Here is a 21898-nt window from a genome sequence, read left to right as displayed (position 1 = left end):
AAGGGCAGAGCAGACTGTACTTCCTGAGGAGGCTGCGGTCCTTCAATGTGTGCAGTAAGCTCCTCAGGATGTTCTACCAGTCTGTTGTTGCCAGCGTCCTCTTCTATGCAGTAGTATGCTGGGGAGGAAGCACAAAGAAGAAGGATGTGGGGCGAATTGACAGGCTGGTAAGGAAAGCTGGCTCTGTAGTGGGAGCTGAACTGGAGTGCTTCACTATCTGACAAAAGGACCCTGAACAAACTGATCAACATCTTGGACAATGAGTGTCACCCACTCCACAGCACTATTGTTAAGCAGAAGAGCCTGATCAGCTGGAGACTTCGCTCACTGCCTTGCACAACTGACAGACTGAGAGTCATTTGTCCCCAGGGCCATTGAACTGTTCAATGCCTTACTTAAGGGAAGAGGAGAGATAGACTTCTCTGCATAGTCTGTCTGCCTCTTCACCCCCTCCATGTTTGGTACTGTCTGTCCACTAGCCACTTGTACCACTGTCTTTATGCCTCACTGTTTGCGTCCATGCCACAGCCGAACTGTGGCCACACTTATACATTTTCTTAAATAGTTAAATATATAGATATATAGACTTTACTTTACTTTATTTCTGCATTGTTGCACTGTTGGACTTACTCATTTGCACCATCACCATGACCACTATCACCATTGCACTACCACCATGACACTCATTCACACAGAGCACCTTACCATACCTTACTATGCACAGAGAATCACAGGCTCAGTCATTGCAAGCGCCTCTGATTTATTAATCACCACTATGTGGATACTGTTTTTAGAATTGATTTAGATTAAGTGTTAGTTAGTATAATTTGTATTTTAGTATATTTAGCATATTCTTTATCTTCTACTGTCCTTACTGCTTAGTTGTGTTTTTATATTATATACTTTAATTACTCTTTCTGCTGTTAAAGAATGTGTTTGTGTTGTATGCATGCTGCTGAGACCTTGAATTTCCCCTGGGGATCAATAAAGTATCTATCTATACACACACACACACACACTTAGTTACATACACACAAACACACACAATTACTTACATACACACACTGTGATATCATGAGAGGCTACACGGCTCTCAGCGGGACAGTTCAGCAGTGCAAGGACACAATGTTATAATACCACGAAGGTTTTTAATAAAGTTCTTAGGAATTAACAAAAAGGTATGCCAAGTTCAAAAGGGTAACTAAGGATAAGGTTGATCTTTCAACCGTCAAAACTTGAACAATGTCTCTTCAAACGTGAAATCATAGTCCCATTCCCTCAGGTAAATATCTTCTTGGAAACCGGTCTTCAGCCTTACTTTAGTCAGTGCCGCAACCCGTGGCCAATCCGGCGGTAAGTAATCCAGTCTTCAGGTAAGTATTCCGGTCTTCAAGTACTTCACGTGGAAAGTGCCACTTCGACCGTCTGTAGCTCCTCTGAGAGCACAACTTGGAGATTGTCTCCCAAACCCCACTCTGATACCAACTGTGTCTCTGAGCCTTAAAAAGATCGGTCTCAGGTGTGTTGGGATCTCGTGTGTTGAGGGGTGGAGTTTCCAACTCCACCAGCAGATGGAGCCAAAGCTGTCCGTGACTGCAGCCATCTCAGGGGAATGTAGCGCCCCTCCAGGACGCAGCCTCTCGTGACATCACAACACGTAAATATAAATGTACACACACAGTGTCATGACCATTTGGCTAAAAGTAGAGCTCACATAGGGGAGACCACACTGAATGTTTAAAAAATATGCTGGTTTATTAATGAACGTAATGTTTAAAAAATATGCTGGTTTATTATTTTAAAAATATGCTGGTTTATTAAAGATGCCTTATGCAGGTCTGGTTATTCCTTCGCTGTTTCTGGGTTTTCGCCTGATTTGGGCTTGCATTTTTCACGACACAGCTCCCCCTGCAGCTTCGGTAGCAAGTGACTGCTACGCTAAACCCCCACTAGCTAGCGAGCTAGCCATCAAGAAACCAGGCTAAACACATACAGGACTCGCAATAAAACGGTCGAGCAAACACATTGTTCAAGAGACTATGAAATCACATTACAAAAACGAAGTTCACCCAAGGGTAGGCTACTTACAATTTCAACAGCAACAAAGCCAAGTCGGAGTCCGTTTTGCAGTCTTCTTAGAAACTACAATCTGACTACATTTTCGAGGCGCGTTTGGATACTTCTGGATGTGTTCGGTCCGCGACCAGAAAGTTGCATATTCGTTTTTTCCATGGAGAAGCACTAGGGGGAGACGAAGCACCCACCAAACGACCCAAAAAGAGGGCTTCTTTAACGAACGTAATGTTTAAAGAATATTCTGGTTTATTGACAAACATCATTTTTAAAGAATATCCTGGTTTATTGACGAACGTAATTTTTAAAGAATACTGGTTTATCAACGTTCCTACTGGTCGGGGATCTATCCGGCAACCCTTTGGTTGGCCTACTTGTTCGAGGGGTTCGAGCTTGTAACCGAAGGGTTGCCGGTTCGATCCCTGACCCAGTAGGAAAAATGTGGGGGGGGGGGGGGTGGTTGAGCACTACTCTCCCATGCCCCCATCCACGGCTGAAGTGCCCTTGAGCAAGGCACCTAACGGTGGCTAACGATATGTCTGTGTCTATGACATTATCTTCATATCATTTAAAGGGAAACTTGGCAGGATTTCCCCCTCTGCTGGAGAAATTGTGCATTATGCTATTTCAAACCGGGGAAAAAGGTAACGATAAAGCACATGGATTTGTTTACAAGCTAGCAAAACGGTTAGCATAAGTTCGGTAGACAATGTGGATGTTGCAAGGTAAGAAACACGATTTAAAACAAGTTTCTTGTTTCTCACTTCTCTTTCCGGGACGGTAGTCTCAATGTTGCAAGGTTGGTTTTCCGTCTGGGGACGCTAGGGGCAGCGGGAAAAGTCACCATTTTCACCGGAACAGGTCATTTAACCATCCAAATGATTTCTAAACGGGTTTATTACGTTGAAATAGTTGCCAAGTTCCCCTTTAACGGTGGCTAATCAGGGGGTCAGGATTTGAAGGGTTAGCTTCAGCCACTTAGCATGGCATTTGGCCGCCGACATTTTTGAAAAGATGGCGTTACATGGTTGCAACTTCCGGCACCAGTTTTTACATGCTGATTGGTAGATGACAGCTCATGCACGAGTTTAGTGTTGGGCACGAGCGTCCTCGCGCGTCCATGTTGGTTTGCATTTCTGGAAGACGACAAATGAAACAACTAACTACTTGGATTAAGCTACTGATACTTGACTTAATGCCTACGTGGTTAGGCTGTATTTTACCGGACTTTGTGTTAAATAAAAGAAAAAAGTAAATGTTGTATCAGGCTATTATTTGCCTTATGTGTGGGTTGACAAGGTATCTGGCTATGACCATACTGTAGCGTCGGTGGATGTTCATGTTTAACGTTGAATAAGTGTCTCCCAGAATGCAGTGCGAGTGAATGCTAGAATGTGTAATGTCGGTTATAATAGTTGTAGTTACGTTTACCATGTTGTGTATTTGTTAGCGTGTTAGTCTCTTTGGTTGTACCTCATGTGCTTATCCCCGTGTTGATGTGTGTGGTAAACCCTTATTGTGTGTTGCATGTGCGGCTGAGACTACCCCTGTGTTGCCCTATCCTAGTATGTCTGAATGTGTCTGAAACTGCCTGTTCCAATAAATGGCCGTCCTGGCCAAAGGTGATTCTGAGTCTGAGGGTGAGATTGCTACAATACATTTTAGCAGATGCATAGCAATGACCTATATCCAATTATTAGCCTACTCATTGTGTTGTGTATGAAAACTATTTTAAAACGCACAGGCTGTAGTTCCTACCTGTAGTCCATGACAACGCAACATCTGGATCATGTAATATGCCTCCCCAAGTGATTTAAAACTAAACAAATGTCAATGACTTATTTAGTTTGCTTTCTTGCAACATTAACATGATTAGGCTATGCATTTGATTTAAATGGCCAGGCTGCCAGTCGAGGCAAAAGCCAAATATCCAACAACAGTTGCAGACTCTTGAAATGCCTGCTCGAACCACAATACCCGAGGGATGTGCGCCTCTATCGGTAAGTTTAACTTGGCTTCATTTCGTCTGCCTGCAAATGTAGCCTAGGTTAAACAAGCTAAAAATTCACACTGGGTGCAGCAAAAATCCCAGCTATCCACAAGTTTCTTACATCCCATGTCTGAGAAATATATAGGCGCGAGTAGACACAATATAATGAAATAAACACCTAAATGTGTAAATCGGACTTTTTTTGTTGTAGTAGTGTGATAGAATACATGCTAAGGTAATTTGCTAGCTCGAAATTGACCAGTGCATGAAAAATCGATGCTTTCACCTGCTGTGTCTCGCCTTAATTATAGTCATTTTCGTTGGATAGCCTATTGCGTAATAGGCCTACAACCTGTCCAAATATAGCATTTAGGAATCATTATTTGTGTAGCCTAAAGTGACTCAATATTGACTCGCATTGTTTATTCTCACATATGAACATCACATTAAATAACCTAGGACTTCAGAGACAGGGCAAACTTCTACCACCATTCCCAAAATGTTATCCCAACCAATGAAAAACATTTGCGCTTATAACGAGGTGAAGTGAAGCGCGTTCCCGAACCACTTCTTTTCCTCTGAGGGAATGTCCAATCTTCATCAACGGCATACCGTTGTACCTTACGTTGTCTCCGTCTGTAACGTGGAATCTAATAGGCTAATTCTAGCTGGTGCTGGAAACGAACACCCATGAAACGGCATTTTCGTAAAGATGGCCGCGGTCAATTTCAATCTTTTTTGTGTGTGTGTTACCTTCATATCCTCTCCCTCCCTGCCGTAGAGCACTTTGTAGCTCAGGTGTGTGTGTGTGTGTGTGTGTGTGTGTTACCTTCATGTCCTCTCCCTCCCTGCCGTAGAGCACTTTGTAGCTCAGGTGTGTGTGTGTATGTGTGTGTGTGTGTGTGTGTGTGTGTGTGTTACCTTCATGTCCTCTCCCTCCCTGCCGTAGAGCACTTTGTAGCTCAGGTGTGTGTGTGTGTGTGTGTGTGTGTGTGTTACCTTCATGTCCTCTCCCTCCCTGCCGTAGAGCACTTTGTAGCTCAGGTGTGTGTGTGTGTGTGTGTGTGTGTGTGTTACCTTCATGTCCTCTCCCTCCCTGCTGTAGAGCACTCTGTAGCTCAGATGTCCCTCATGCTCGTACTGAAGGCTCTGGTCACGATCCATCTGGACACTCAGGTAACCAGGAGACGCCATGGCAACCACCTCAGGAGAGCAGGAACCAGCTACGGGAGGTTGGAGAGATGGAGAGAGAGAAAGGGAGAGAGGGAGAGAGAGAGGGAGAGAGAGATACAAAGGGAAACAGTTAACCCCACCCTACAGAAAATTCCAGACTGCGACTGCCTGATGACCTGAATGACTTTTACTGCCAAAAGAAGCTACAGTGAGAAGCTAAAAAATAGCCTCTCAGCCAATGACCCTGCAACAGGTCACGGATTACACCCTGCTCACCCTGCAGAAAATCCCAGACTGGTTGAGGGACGACCTGAATAACTTCTACTGCAGGTTTGAAAAGCACCCATTATCACACCTCTCACGCACAAAAGGTTTCCCCTCAACACCCGACCCTGCACTAACAATCAGCGAGAAGGATGTGTGCCGGCTCTTTCAGAAGCAGAAGATCAAGAAAGCTCCAGGACAAGGGCTCCAGCTATCGATTCTTTTTGTAATCAATTAATCTAGCACTTTATCGATCGATTAATTGGATAATTTTTTTTTTGCATTTTTAAACAACCAAAACAAATAATGCATAGCGAAAATGATGTGGCTGTAAAATGATCAAACAATTGGCACAGAGGTATTTATTCTAACTCCAACATTTGGCTCCAAAACTAAGCCCATTTACTGCAATTTACCCATTTAGTGTTTATAAGTGCCAGTGCCAACAATTAAATAATGTTCAAAATGCTCTCTGTAAAATTGCAGCCTCTTGTGCATGACTGAGCTGGGTGAACAAAGTTGTATGTTGTAAAGTGCTCGGAGGGAGAACAAGAGGGAAAGCAATTTAATTTATTAATATGCACAACAAGTTTCATGCTGTAATCTAGACTTCTTCAAAGTAAATATCTGTTTTATGTAGATTTCTACACCTACACCAAAAAAGTTCAATTTAAACACTTTTATTTTAAACTTAACCTTCCTCTGATTTTAATCACCTCAGTTATCAATCAAAGTAAACAGGGAAAATAAATAGCAACACAATCATGAAAAACACATAAATAAATAAATGTGCACATAAGTCTGAATGAAAAGCAGCACTGGTTGAAGCCTGGAAATATTGTAAACAAAGTAGCTTAATTTGCTAGTTTATCATAGTCTACTGGTTAGATTGTTCAGTTTCCCCACGTGTTTAAGTTTCAAATGAATACGTTATCTCCTTGGGACAGGCCCATTTGAGTCTTGGAAAATACCTTTCCATTTGCATCGGGATTGAGATGATTAGAACTTAGCAGTCAATTTGAATGCAACAGTTTTGAACAAATTCGTTCAGCGTGCTAATGATGCTAACCGGATTTAATAGCAATTTAGCCAGTCGTCTTGCACGATTGTGAATGTTTGGATTACATGTGCATGCTGAGGAGGGATGCGCCTGTTGAGAGGGAGACCGAGAGAGAGAGAGAGAGAGAGAGAGAGAGAGAGAGAGAGAGAGAGAGTGCACGGGGCAAGGACTCATTAAGAGTCTGTGTTGAGGTAGGCATACTTCTACCGTGATCGTGGGATTGGTCATGGATATTCACACGGCTGTTGTTGCCTGCGCTACTTGGCCTCCGGCCTCGTGGCTACGGCCGAACAACACCCGTGGGAATATCCATGACCAACCCCACTCTCACTCGTGCTATATTGCTTAATTCTATCGAACGCATTTTTATTGATATCGATCACATGTCTATTGCGATACATATCGCTATCGTTTTATCGCCCAGCCCTACTACTGACTACAAACTACATGGCAATTTTTGTAATCAGTAACGTAATCAGTTGGATTACCAAAAACATGTAACGTAATCTGATTACTTTAGGATTACTTTTAGATTACTTCAATAAATATGCCCATCAAGTAAAAGACACCACCACAGAATTGATGAAAGAATTCTCATTCTATTTTTCTCTGCTCTTCTCCAAACATGCACAACTCCGCTTAACCTTTATAAGGGCACACCTGGACAAAGAATTCAGCTTTCGCTGGATTTTTTTTGACCCTGGGACATGGCCTGAGATTGGCATAAAAAAGGGAAGCATTAAAACCCAAATGACACCATGTCCATTTCAATTGTGGGGGTGAGAAATGTATTATTTTGGGATGACCTGGTGACTTTCTCAAAGTAAACGGTAACACTAAAACAAGAGGCTACATTAAGATTAGGAGGAAAAGATCAGGCAGTGTACAGAGAGACCTGCTCCAATAGTATGTAAATTAGTAAGTAAGTATATCTTTTGATCCCGTGAGGGACATTTGGTCTCAGCATTTATCCCAATCCGTGAATTAGTGAAGTCGAACCGGCAAGCCCAAACGCCGAAGCCCTAACCAGTAGGCCATGGCTGCCCCAAAAGGTAGCATTTGAACATTAAATCACACAATGATCCAAAACATACAGCCAAACAAGGCAAGAAATGGTTAACAGAGAACAATATTGTAACGTCGGTGTGGTTTGGACAGAGTGCTAGCCTCTCAGAATGCAATGTGTGTGAATGCTGGTTTGTGTAATGTCGGTTTTAGTGAGTGTATTTGCGTTTACCTTGTCATGTATGTGTTAGCTTGTGTAGTCTTTCTTTAGGTTGTACCTCATGTGTTTTACCCGGTGTATTGTATGTGACTACCCTGTTCGTGTATCGTGCTTGTTTTATTGACTTCCCTTGTGTTTCTTATGTAATAGTGTCTCGGTATTTGTCTGAGTCCCTGCTCTCGTTTTCAGCTAATAAACCTTTTGATTGGACAACTGTGTGTGTCGCTATCAAATCGTTACAATATCAACATTTTAGAGCGGACCTCAATCCGTCAAAAAAGTGAGCACAAGGCCAAAGTGATGGCAAATAATCGTTCCTGCCTCAAAACCCAGATTGCTGCTAAAAAGGTGCAGTCTACAATCATTGTGGAGACATGAAGAGGCTTAGTGGGTATTATATGAACCATTTTGAGAGCTGTGGTGGTAAACGAAGATGTTTCCAGTGATTGTTTAAAAAGGGTATGAATAATTTTTAACACGCAATTTTTAATAAAAATGTTAAAAAAGATAAAAACACTTTTTTTTATTCCATGTTTGTACCACATTGTCTTGCAACCTTTTGGCATGTGCAAGTGTCATTTTAATTACCAAACACATTGGTCAAGAGAAAATCAATATTTGCCAGGGGTATGAATAATTTTGTTCTTAACTATATCTTAAAAAAGTTTAAAAAGTGAACATCTGAATGAACTGCTTGTCAAATTAATAGGCTATCCTAAAAAAGTTGCATTATTTGCATGATAAAATATAATCAGGTAATCCCCAACAATGTAACTGTAATCTGATTACACATTTTTTTTATTGTAATCTGGTCTGATTATAGTTACTTGATTTTTTTAATCTGATTACGTAATCCAGATTACATGTAATCCGTTAATACCCAACCCTGCTACGTAGATAGATAGATTGATAGGATACTTTATTGATCCTTTATTGATTGTTTCAGCGACGCTTGGTGAAACAGCATGGAGTGGATGTTTTTGGTTCAGATGTTTGTTATCTTCCTTTTTGAGTATGTAATGATCCCAAAACTTTACTTGAAAACTTTAGACATTCTCTGCCATTTATGGACATCTTGACTCCGCCATCGTGCCAACTAAATTCAGAATGTATTACGCGCTAGTGGTGTGCTTTCTGAACAACGGTCCGTGTGGAACAATCAGATCCCTGCGCGTATAGTGCGCGTCATAGGAATTTAACGAGGCTTCGAGGCAGAGTTTTTGCCTCGAGTAATTTGTGAATAAAGTGAAGTGCCCTCCTGCTTCAAATGCTCCACTATCATCCTAGTCCCCAAAAAAACCTCCATCACAGGATTAAATGACCACAGGCCCGTCGCCCTGACGTCTGTGGACATGAAATCTTTTGAAAGGCCGGTGTTGAGCCATCTGAAGGACATAACAGGACCCCTGCTGGACCCCCTGCAGTTTGCTCTGCAGTTTGCCTACAGGGCAATCATATTCGAAGTTCGTTTGTTTATTAATATTAAAATTTGAATATATTCGAATATGTATTAATAATATTTTAACCATTAAATGTCTTCAGTAAGACTGATATTGGTATCAAACTTCAAAGTTCTAATTGTTCTGTCCACCTGAGAGCAGTGTATCAGTCAATGTCAATAGACTACGTGCACAAAAGGCTGAGTATTTATGCGTGTGTCAAAATTGTTATTATTGAGCATAGGGCTGAGCAATAAAACGATAGCGATATGTATCGCACATGTAATCGATATCAATAAAAAATACGTTCGATAGAACATTCATAATTAAAAGCAACACACACCTCCTGCCTTATGTTGTCCATAAATAAAATAGGCTAAATATATCTTGCATTGTAGTATGTCAAACTCTACCAGAGTAGGCGGTAGAAGTAGGCCTAACGTTACCTCAACACAGACTCTCCTTGCCCCGTGCAAACTACAGGTTTGAATATTAAGAGATCCCTAAAATTAGTTCGAATATCTTTCATTTTTAAAATAATCGAATTATATTCGAATAACGAAGTTCAGAGTCAAAGCCCTACCCCACAGGGGTGTGTCCTCTCCCCGCTGCTCTTCTCCCTCTACACTAATGACCGCATCTCAAAGAGCCCAACTGTAAAACTCCTGAAGTTTGCAGATGACACATCCGTCATTGGTTTGTCCAGGATGGTGATGAGTCTGCTTACATGCAGGAGGTGGAACAGCTGATCCAATGATGCAGTCAGAACCATAGATATAATAAAGGCTAGATGTCTCGTCCGCACTGCTGGCCAATGGAGGTCGACTTCCGCACCTCACGGCCATCTTGCCACAGTCAGCTCGCTCACTCATAACATTGTGTTTCAATGGTGCATACTTTTTAAATAGCCTTAACTTGCTCAATTTTCTACCGATTTTCAAACGGTTTAGTGTAAACGTCAGATGTAGTTATGACACTGCATACTTATGAACTGATCATGGGGACTTACTGTGAACACATCCCACTTCCTGCTTGCTCTGTTGCCATGGAGATGAGACGTTGTGTCGTTGGGTGCGCACTTGCAGCGTTGCTCCGTAGAGTTGCGTTGCCATGGCGCTGAAGTCACACTGCTTCTCCGGCGTGTTCACACAACCCGGCAGGTCACGCCACACTCCATCCTCTCTGCCGCTGCACACACACACATACACACACAAACACACACACAATATACTCAGTAGAGTTCGGGTAAATACGTTGCGTTTGTGTAGCAACGGGATCTTTTCCATGTTGGCCAGCATTTGTGATTATATGTTGAACCTGTCAGTATAAGTATAAGTATACTCTTTTGATCCCATGAGCGAACCCCAACCCTCCGGTTACAAGTCTGAAGCGCTAACCAGTAGGCCACGGCTGCCCCACAAGTAGTGAAAAAACGAGGTCTATTTGATCTATTTGAGGCCATGCCTACACCATTGGCTTCATAGAGGTCTATTTAACGTAAGTTCTGTCTACCTCATTGGCTTTCTATAGAGGTCTATTTAACGTAAGTCTTGTCTACCCCATTGGCTTTCTATAGAGGTCTATTTAACGTAAGTCTTGTCTACCCCATTGGATTTCTATAGAGGTCTATTTAACGTAAGTCATGTCTACCCCATTGGATTTCTATAGAGGTCTATTTAACGTAAGTTCTGTCTACCCCATTGGCTTTCTATAGAGGTCTATTTAACGTTAGTCATGTCTACCCCATTGGCTTTCTATAGAGGTCTATTTAACTTAAGTTTCTATATGTACAGTGGCCGCTGATACCACTATTCCCGCAATTCTTTGCAGTTTTACGACACAATCCCGGACTCAGTGGCTTTTGAGAGATGTATATGTCATATACATCTGATGTAGAGGTCATATGCTGCTGTATATGACGAGTGACCATGGAGTGTGTGTGAGTGTGAGTGCGAGTGTATGTGTGTGTGTACATCTGGTGCTGTACAGTGTAAGTGGTGTGTGTGTGTGTGTGTGTGTGTGTGTGTACTCACATCTGGTACTGTACAGTGTAGGTGGTGGTGTGTGTGTGTGTGTACTCACATCTGGTACTGTACAGTGTAGGTGGTGGTGTGTGTGTGTGTGTGTACACTCACATCTGGTACTGTACAGTGTAGGTGGTGTTGTGTGTGTGTGTGTGTGTGTGTACTCACATCTGGTCCTGTACAGTGTAGGTGGTGTTGTGTGTGTACTCACATCTGGTACTGCACAGTGTAGGTGGTGTTGTGTGTGTACTCACATCTGGTACTGTACAGTGTAGGTGGTGTTGTGTGTGTGTGTGTGTACTCACATCTGGTACTGCACAGTGTAGGTGGTGTTGTGTGTGTGTGTGTGTGCTCACATCTGGTACTGCACAGTGTAGGTGGTGTTGTGTGTGTGTGTGTACTCACATCTGGTACTGTACAGTGTAGGTGGTGTTGTGTGTGTGTGTGTGTGTGTGTGTGTGTGTACTCACATCTGGTACTGCACAGTGTAGGTGGTGTTGTGTGTGTGTGTGTGTGTGTGTACTCACATCTGGTACTGCACGGTGTAGGTGGTGTTGTGTGTGTGTGTGTGTGTGTGTACTCACATCTGGTACTGCACAGTGTAGGTGGTGTTGTGTGTGTGTGTGTGTACTCACATCTGGTACTGTACAGTGTAGGTGGTGTTGTGTGTGTGTGTGTGTGTGTGTACTCACATCTGGTACTGCACAGTGTAGGTGGTGTTGTGTGTGTGTGTGTACTCACATCTGGTACTGCACAGTGTAGGTGGTGTTGTGTGTGTGTGTGTGTGTGTGTGTGTGTGTACTCACATCTGGTACTGCACAGTGTAGGTGGTGTTGTGTGTGTGTGTGTACTCACATGTGGTACTGCACGGTGTAGGTGGTGTTGTGTGTGTGTGTGTGTGTGTGTACTCACATCTGGTACTGCACAGTGTAGGTGGTGTTGTGTGTGTGTGTGTGTGTACTCACATCTGGTACTGCACGGTGTAGGTGGTGTTGTGTGTGTGTGTGTACTCACATCTGGTACTGCACGGTGTAGGTGGTGTTGTGTGTGTGTGTGTGTGTGTGTACTCACATCTGGTACTGCACAGTGTAGGTGGTGGTGTGTGTGTGTGTGTGTGTGTGTGTGTACTCACATCTGGTACTGCACAGTGTATGTGTACTCACATGTGGTACTGCACAGTGTAGGTGGTGTTGTGTGTGTGTGTGTGTGTGTGTGTACTCACATGTGGTACTGCACGGTGTAGGTGGTGTTGTGTGTGTGTGTGTGTGTGTGTGTGTACTCACATGTGGTACTGCACGGTGTAGGTGGTGTTGTGTGTGTGTGTGTGTGTACTCACATGTGGTACTGCACGGTGTAGGTGGTGTTGTGTGTGTGTGTGTGTGTGTGTGTGTGTACTCACATCTGGTACTGCACAGTGTAGGTGGTGTTGTGTGTGTGTGTGTGTGTGTGTGTGTGTACTCACATCTGGTACTGCACGGTGTAGGTGGTGTTGTGTGTGTGTACTCACATGTGGTACTGCACGGTGTAGGTGGTGTTGTGTGTGTGTGTGTGTGTGTGTACTCACATCTGGTACTGCACAGTGTAGGTGGTGGTGTGTGTGTGTGTGTGTGTGTGTGTGTGTACTCACATCTGGTACTGCACAGTGTATGTGTACTCACATGTGGTACTGCACAGTGTAGGTGGTGTTGTGTGTGTGTGTGTGTGTGTGTGTGTGTACTCACATGTGGTACTGCACGGTGTAGGTGGTGTTGTGTGTGTGTGTGTGTGTGTGTGTGTGTGTGTACTCACATGTGGTACTGCACGGTGTAGGTGGTGTTGTGTGTGTGTGTGTGTGTACTCACATGTGGTACTGCACGGTGTAGGTGGTGTTGTGTGTGTGTGTGTGTGTGTACTCACATCTGGTACTGCACAGTGTAGGTGGTGTTGTGTGTGTGTGTGTGTGTGTGTGTGTGTACTCACATCTGGTACTGCACAGTGTAGGTGGTGTTGTGTGTGTGTGTGTGTGTGTGTGTGTGTGTGTGTGTGTGTGTACTCACATGTGGTACTGCACAGTGTAGGTGGTGTTGTGTGTGTTGTGTGTGTGTGTACTCACATCTGGTACTGCACAGTGTAGGTGGTGTTGTGTGTGTTGTGTGTGTGTGTGTGTACTCACATGTGGTACTGCACAGTGTAGGTGGTGTTGTGTGTGTGTGTGTGTGTGTACTCACATGTGGTACTGCACGGTGTAGGTGGTGTTGTGTGTGTGTGTGTGTGTGTGTACTCACATGTGGTACTGCACGGTGTAGGTGGTGTTGTGTGTGTGTGTGTGTGTGTGTGTGTGTACACTCACATGTGGTACTGCACGGTGTAGGTGGTGTTGTGTGTGTGTGTGTACTCACATGTGGTACTGCACGGTGTAGGTGGTGTTGTGTGTGTGTGTGTGTGTGTGTACTCACATGTGGTACTGCACGGTGTAGGTGGTGTTGTGGGAGTCTGAACTCCTCCACTTCAGAAGTGCTTTATTCCGCTCCAGACCCACATCGTATGGAGGAGGAGGAGGCTCCAAGGCTGGGGGTGAGAAACCACATCATCATCATCATCATCATCATCATCATCAGCATCACCACCACCATCATCATCATCAGCATCACCATCATCACCATCACCATCATCACCACCATCATCACCATCATCATCACCGTCACCATCATCATCATCATCATCATCATCATCATCATCATCATCACCATCATCACCATCATCATCATCAACACCAGCCCTAGTGTGTGTGTGTGTATGTATGTGTGTGTGTGTGTGTGTGTGTGTGTGTGTGTGTGTGTGTGTGTGTGTGTGTGTCAGTCTCTCTCATTCGCCTGTGTAGTGTACAGGGCTGTGGTGGAGGCTAAACGCACCTCCTGAATTTCAGAAATTGTATTTACCCGCCTCTAATTACCCGCCTCTAAATAGCATTTATCCACCTTGAAATAGCCTACCGTTAAGTAATTTTAAATGAAGCTTAGTGTAACAGGTTAGACCTTACACTTATGTATTCACAACATAATTGCACAAGAGATCTAACCTGGAAAATCCAGACCCTGATAATCTAGAAAGATTAAGGGTCTGGCAAAGAGCAATGTAATGGCCCAACTCGAGGGGCGGCAACAAGCATGCATTTAAAAATCATACTGCCCTACAGTTGTGTACAGTAGACTAGCTTAGCTATGTAGCTGGAATAGCATATTAGCAGCTGCAACAGTTGGCTTGTGTGAACTTTTTCAGGAGCTATTGGCGAACTTACCCTGTATGTTTTGCTGTGCATGCATGTGTGCAGGTGTGTCCTGCTTTTTTATTCTTTACTTTGAATGCATTTTTGCTTTTGTCTGTCTAATATCTTTATAGGGAGAGGTGTGTCCTGTTTTATTCTTCAATTGACATGCATTTGGTTTTCTTTTGGCCTGTCTAATATCTTTATAGGGAGAGGTGTGTCCTGTTTTATTCTTCAATTGACATGCATTTGGTTTTCTTTTGGCCTGTCTAATATCTTTATAGAGAGTGGAGCTATTGGCGAACTCACCCTGTATGGTTTGCTGTGTGTGTGTGCAGAATAAAACTTCAGTAGTATCTCGTAGCCGTTTTGGGTCATCTTTATTGATAAACAACACAATGCAGAAGTCTACCCAGTTACCTTAGCCTATGTGGTTTTACAATTGAATAAGGTGAATAGTTTCACATTGGTGGACCTACGCAAGTTGATCCATATTCCATATGTGTTATAGTATAGGCTACTGCCAGTTGATCCATATTCCAATCGTTTTATAGGATAGGCTACTGTCAGTGACCAATCGTCTTATAGTATAGGCTACTGTCAGTGACCAATCGTATTATAATATAGGCTACTGTCAGTGACCAATCATCTTATAGTATAGGCTACTGTCAGTGACCAAGTGTCCAATCGTCTTATAGCACAGGTTCTCAAAGTGTGGCACGGGGGCCAATGGCGGCCCGCGATAACATCTGATAACATCTGTAAACTGTACAACTGTACTGTGTGCTTTGAAAAGAATGAATCTCCGTTTAGTGGTGTGTAGTGGCTGTCAGGTTTTCCTGTGGTGCTTTGGTAGCTGGAATTGGCCCTGAATAAGGCCTATGCTGATAAGAAGCAAGGCACACTGAGACTGTTTGTTCTAAATAAGTTTGTACTTGAAATGGACTGCAACCGAACTGTTATATCCCAAATGTGTCTGTTGAGGGTGTAGAGAACCCCAGAGATCGTGTGTGCATTGCATTTTTCACAATTTTTGCCAGGTTTAGCCTCCGTTATGAATTAAAATGTGCAATAAATATAAACTGTAGAGATGCAACCTGGTCATTAAAATGATTACAAATGGGCTATTTTTCCAGTTTTTTTTATTTTTCTCCCCCCGAGGGTTCCTGAATTGGCCCTCACCAATCAAAACTTTGAGAAGCCCTGCACTAGAGAGAGTCTGCGTACCACCAGTGGTACTCGTCCCACTGGTCTACCTAACATCAAATACTCAACGTTGTTCGTTATTGGTAGTGAGGTGGAGGACGAAGATGACAGTGTGTCCACAAGACTGACAGGCCAGTAAAAAAGACAATGAAACATTCAACATAATAACTTATTCCAATGTCTGATTGCAACATACTAAATAAAATTGGCTATAGGTGTGGCGAAGGTAAATAGCCTACAATCTAATGTCATCCCTCTACTCATTTCTTTAGCAGAGGGAGCAAAAGCACAAGCACCAGTATCTAAGCAATCAGGTCAGCTAAGCTAAGTTAGCCTATACGTTTCCTCTTATGAGAATACTTGAGAAATTTAAATATTCAGGGCTATGCACAAATGCCAATTTTGTCTTGTAGTGTGGGTCTGTCTAATGGCCATTTTCACTTGCGAGCAAAGCGGTTGGTGGGGTAATTGATATGTCCAGGTGTTTTATCAGACATGGCCTCGGTGGTAACCCTAGCTGGGGAGGAGGGTGACAGACAGAGTATAGAACTATTCTGCATTGGTTTGGAGTTAATAGGTCACGTGGCTTAGGAGGTATTGAAATGTTGATTATCTGTCGAATTTCCAACATCAAACTAACTTCACCTCGGTTAGTCCGATGGGCTTCAGGGAAGGCTGGATGAATCTCTATCGGTTAAAATAAGGTACTGTAGACATTAAGCCAGAGAGCTAACTTACACAGATTTAAGCAACAAATCAGTCTTACCTCGACAGAGGACTGTGCAAGCCGCGCAAAAGATAAAAAATCCAGTTATGTTCATCGCGTAAGTGTAGACGACGTCAAACAATTGAACTCCATTTTCAGACTCGCGTAGCCTAAGTTTCGATTTCGTTTCTTTCCCACGCAATCCCTGGTTATGGCCAAGCCTACTCCATACGGGAAGGATGCGGAAACCATCAACAACAACAAAATAGGTGTCGAACACAAAAAACAACAGACACCTTGCTCTCCGCGTGTAGAAACATTGGGAAAAGAGTAAAATGACTCAGTCGAGAATATTTAAATCTCCGTCATACCAGGCAAACCACAGCAAACCTCCCCCGTGTCATTTTGCGGTTAAGGTGCCAAAAGCGACACTGGGCACCCGGGGCTCTATGTGGCCGCAAACCAGCGCGTGACATCCGGAACTTGACTTAGCAAGGGAACTTTTCCTGTGTTGTTGCCATAGGTTGTTGCGCACTTCTTGTGAGCTGTGTTGATGTGTCCGCAAGATAGCCGCTTTTAGTTCCTCAGTTCACAGGGCGTCGTTGCCGAGAAATATGCGCTGTAGGTTCCCAGGAGTTTCTGTGCGCTGTTACGAAACGCACATAATCAGACCCACCGCAAAAACAGGAACCCCATGCATTGACTGGTTTGGTGCTGTTGCATCTGCTGATCTCTCTCTCTCTCTCTCTCTCTGTCTCTCTCTCTCACACACACACATTTTGCATTTTATGGTTATGGTTATGGATTTAGCAGACGCCTTTGTCCAAAGCGACACATAAATACAAAGCAACATAATAATATTTAAAATTGAACAGGGAACATTTTAGAATGTTGGTCAAATATAATAAGGAGAATAGTTATAATAAACAATAATATCAATTCAATCAATAGCCTAATAAAATTAAGCAATGAAAATGAGGGGAAAGGCAATAATAAAACAATAATGTCCATTCAATCAATAATATAAAAACAATGACATGCTAAGACTACATTGAGAATATCAATAATAAACAATAATGTCAAATTAATTAACAGCCTAATGAAAATAAAACAATATTATACAAACCATAACACATAAGTGCTTAAACAACTAAGTACATGTTGAATAGGAATGTCTTTAGACCCCTCTTAAACGACCCAAAACTACCACAGGAACGGAGAGCACTGGGTAACTCATTCCACCAACATGGAACCACTGAGGAATAGAGTCTTGAATTAGACCTAGTTTTTATGACTGGTCGACACAACAGACGCTCATCAGAAGACTGCAGTGGGCGGTTGGGGATGTATATCTTGATTATTGAATTAAAATAACTAGGAGCAGATCCAGTCAGTGTCCTATAGGCCAAAGTGAGAGATTTAAATGTAATTCTGGCTACTATAGGGAGCCAATGGAGAGTAATTAGGAGAGGAGTTACATGTGTCCTCTTTGGCTGATTGAAGACCAGGCGTGCTCCAGCATTCTGAATCAGCTGTAATGATCTTATTACACAAGCGAGTAAGCCAACTAATAGTGAATTACAATAGTCCAGCTTAGAGATGACCATGCATCAACCTGTTTTGTCTGTCATAAACTATGAGCAGGAATCTTACAGGCAATACAAATGTAATCTCCACAAAACATCTTAATTAGGCCTACATTACATCAAGTAGTTTTCTGAAATTGTATGTAGTCTATAAATATGTAGCCTAAATGAACCTCTATCTTACCCTGGAGCTGATCACAGCACAGATGAGCTGATCAAGTATATGTGTAAGAATACTCATAATACAGTGTATTTGTGTGTGTGTGTGTGTGAGTGTGTAAAGTATAAGTATATATAAGTAAATATATATATATATATATATATATATATATATATAAGTTACTTATATATGTATAAGTAAATAAGTATAAGTATATATACTCTTTTGATCACGTGAGGGAAATTTGGTCTCTGCATTTATCCCAATCCGTGAATTAGTGAAACACACTCAGCACACTGTGAACACACAGTGAGGTGAAGCACACACTAATCCCGGCACAGTGAGCTGCCTGCAACAACAGCGGCGCTCAGGGAGCAGTGATGGGTTAGGTGCCTTGCTCAAGGGCACTTCAGCCGTGCCTACTGGTCGGGGTTCGAAGCGGTAACCCTCCAGTTACAGGTCCGAAGCGCTAACCAGTAGGCCACGGCTGCCCCACTGGCCTATCGTCTATTAGTATGTGACAGTCACTGAGTGTGTGTGGCATGACAAATAACCGGATGTTGCTCATTTTAGGGAACTGACAATCTGACGATCTGATCTCACAGTTCAGTAAAAGAATGTGTGTGTGTGTGTGTAAGTGTGTGTGTGTGTGTGAGTGTCTGTGTGTGTGTGAGTGTGTGTGTGTAAAACCAAATGATGTGGAACTTCACCTCTATGATCAGCTCTATAGGACACTAACATGACTTGGGCACCACCATGCTTAACTGTCTTCACAGTGTACTGTGGCTTGAGTTCAGTGCATGGGGGCCGCAGACAGTTTGTCCAAAGACCCGCATAACATTCAGCCTAACAGCCTAACATTCCTTTTTCTTCACTCTCTGTAAAGGTATAACACAAACTTGATACATTTTGGTCATGTTTTGATTTGAAATTGAATATGCAATGTTCCCAATGCATTGATATTAAAGAATTAACAGCTTTTCTAAGGATTTTGAGCTTATTACATTTTTTTAAGTATATTTTTGGGTTTTTTTTTATGCCTTTAATCTGACAGGATAGTGGAGATTAACAGGAAGTGAGTGGGAGAGAGAGTCGGGGTGGGATCTGGAAAGGACCACGGGGCGGGAATCGAACCCGGGTCGCCGGCATACGGCGCAGGTGCCCCAGCCAGTCGCGCCACAGCTGGAGCCTCCACATGCATTATTCCACTATTATTCTGCACAGAACTGTATGTGCACTGCAGCATCCTGGCTCATTTCTAGAGCAACTGTACAGTATGTGCACTGCAGCATCCAGGCTCATTTCTAGAGCAACTGTATGTGCACTGCAGCATCCGTGCTCATTTCTAGAGCAACTGTATGTGCACTGCAGCATCCGTGCTCATTTCTAGAGCAACTGTATGTGCACTGCAGCATCCGTGCTCATTTCTAGAGCAACTGTATGTGCACTGCAGCATCCAGGCTCATTTTTAGAGCAAACACCCTAACCGAAGATATCTCAAGGGACCCCCAGAAACAAGTTTATTGCTTTATCATTTTAATGTAAAAAGAAACTATAAAACTCTTTAGTTAAATGGACTTTTCTTCTTTATCATTTTAATGTAAAAATAAACTATAAAACTCTTTAGTTAAATGGAGATTTTTTCTTTATAATTTTAATGTACAAAGAGACTATAAAACTCTTTAGTTAAATGGGCATTTCTTCTTTATCATTTTAATGTAAAAAGAAACTATAAAACTCTTTAGTTAAATGGGCATTTCTTCATCCCACTCCACCAGCGTTCCTACACAAGACAGCAGTCTGCTGGTCTCAGGGATCAGAGGTAGAGGAGAGAAGAGATCCATTTCCTGTGTGTGTGTGTGTGTGTGTGTGTGTGTGTGTGTGTGTGTGTATCATTGTTTTCTAAACTTAGTCCATGTCAGTTAATTCCAAAGTCTTCCTGCCAGCTCTCCTCTCCTCCGGTCTGAGTGTGTGTGTGTGTGTGTGTGTGTGATGCTGTGAGGAGGTGCTGATGCTGGAGTCTGAACTGTCCTCTCCAGAATACACGCCGGAGTCCTCACACACACACCTCCTCCTCTCCTCTCCTCGCCCCGCCTCCTCTCCTGGCCCCGCCTCCTCTCCTCCCCTCTCCCTCAGCACCTCCACCGTCGCCACGGTCACCAGTGTCTCCACGGCAACCTGGGAGCAAGGCTCCAGTCCCACGTGCAGCAGGGAGAGATGGGATAGTGGAGGACCCTGGAGAGAAGGGTGACACATTAGACACTCACACGGATGCACACACACACACACACGCGTGCACACGTACGCACACACACACACACACACGCGTGCACACGTACGTACGCACACACACACACACACACACGGATGCACACACACACACACGCGTGCACACGTACGTACGCACACACACACACACACACACACACGGATGCACACACACACACACGCGTGCACACGTACGCACACACACACACACGGATGCACACACACACACACACGTACGCACACACACGTACGCACACACACGTACGCACACACACACACGCACAAATCCTGGAGAGAGCATAGTTAGACATTAGACAAACCATACACACACACACACACACACACAAACCTACCTGTAAGCTGGAGGGTGTGTATTTTGGAGACTTCTTTGGCTTTTTTCTCAGTAAGTGTGTGAGAGTGAGCAGCACCAACACACACACAACCAAACACACACCTACAGTCACCTGCCACACTGGACGGCGGCCTGCAGGAGACAAACAAACCCAGCGTTAGACAGGGATGCTCTGTGTGTGTGTGTGTATGTGTGTGTGTGTGTTATGGTGAATGTGTGACTCCACTGCAGACTCTGTGTCTGTGTCTGTGTATGTGTGTGTGTGTGTGTGTGTGTGTGTGTGTGTTCATGCTTTCATCACTTTACACCTGGGAACTGGGTCTCTTGTCTCAGGTGTGTGTGTGTGTGTGTGTGTTTTGAGCTAATGTATTTAGCCTTTATTCAAATTGAACAGCAGAACAGTGAATAATAATAATAATCATTACATGAACGACAACCATCACAGTTAGAACAAACCATGCCGCTACAATGGAATAGTGTGGATGTACTGTGTGTGTGTGTGTGTGAGTGAATGTAGTGGGTCACTACAACTGTGTGTGTGTGCGTGCGTGTGTGTGCGCTGTCTTACCGTGTGTCTGAGTGCACTGTGCGTGTGTGTGTGTATGCGTGCGTGCATGTGTGTGCGTGTGTGTGTGTGTGTGTGTGTGGTCTTACCGTGTGTCTGAGTGCACTGCGTGTGTGTGTGTGTGTGGTCTTACCGTGTGTCTGAGTGCACAGTGTGTGTGTGTGTGTGTGTGTGTGTGTGTGTGTGTGTGTGGTCTTACTGTGTGTCTGAGTGCACTGTGCGTGTGTGTAGTTGCTGGTTTTGTCATAGTTGCTGCTGAACACACACACTCGTAGGCAGTACTCTGTGTGAGGCTTCAGATCTTGCAGTGTGAGCAGAGGGATGTCAGAGTCCTCCTCACTCCACTGAGGGACACACAAACACACACACACACACACACACAACATTAACACACAGTGTGAGAAGAGGGATGTCAGAGTCCTCCTCACTCCACTGAGGGACACACAAACACACACACACAACATTAACACACAGTGTGAGAAGAGGGATGTCAGAGTCCTCCTCACTCCACTGAGGGAAACACACACACACACACACGCACACACAACATTAACACACGTGTG

General features: G+C 43.5%; 2 protein-coding genes across 9 annotated transcripts in view; both read right to left on the bottom strand.

Annotated features, from left to right (window-relative positions):
• LOC121686136 overlaps window positions 1-17145 on the bottom strand; it is a 47523-nt gene extending 30378 nt beyond the window's left edge. For 7 of the 8 annotated variants that reach the window (XR_006023740.1, XM_042066826.1, XM_042066824.1 and 4 more), the window contains exons 1-4: window positions 16465-17145; window positions 13684-13795; window positions 10234-10412; window positions 5141-5286 (exon numbers count right to left, since the gene is read on the bottom strand). Coding sequence is in view for 7 of the 8 variants with exons in the window: in XM_042066826.1 (XP_041922760.1) it covers window positions 5141-5286; window positions 10234-10412; window positions 13684-13795; window positions 16465-16519 (492 nt within the window). In the remaining variant the exon portion in view is untranslated. Of the gene's footprint in view, window positions 1-5062; window positions 5113-5140; window positions 5287-10233; window positions 10413-13683; window positions 13796-16464 lie in introns of all 8 variants that reach the window. The other variant, XM_042066827.1, reaches the window with a different exon arrangement.
• Window positions 17146-19716: 2571 nt separating this feature from the next.
• Window positions 19717-21898, bottom strand: part of LOC121686094 (interferon alpha/beta receptor 1a-like) — a 12968-nt gene continuing 10786 nt past the window's right edge. The window contains exons 6-8 of the mRNA XM_042066819.1: window positions 21535-21679; window positions 20772-20902; window positions 19717-20385 (exon numbers count right to left, since the gene is read on the bottom strand). Of these exons, the coding sequence (XP_041922753.1) occupies window positions 20059-20385; window positions 20772-20902; window positions 21535-21679 (603 nt within the window). The 3' untranslated portion in view covers window positions 19717-20058. The remainder of the gene's footprint in view (window positions 20386-20771; window positions 20903-21534; window positions 21680-21898) is intronic.

This window comes from Alosa sapidissima, chromosome 2 (assembly GCF_018492685.1).
Source record: "Alosa sapidissima isolate fAloSap1 chromosome 2, fAloSap1.pri, whole genome shotgun sequence".
Lineage (NCBI taxonomy): Eukaryota > Metazoa > Chordata > Actinopteri > Clupeiformes > Clupeidae > Alosa > Alosa sapidissima.
The sequence above is the reverse complement of the archived record's forward strand: the minus strand, read 5'-3'. Positions and strand labels throughout refer to the sequence as shown.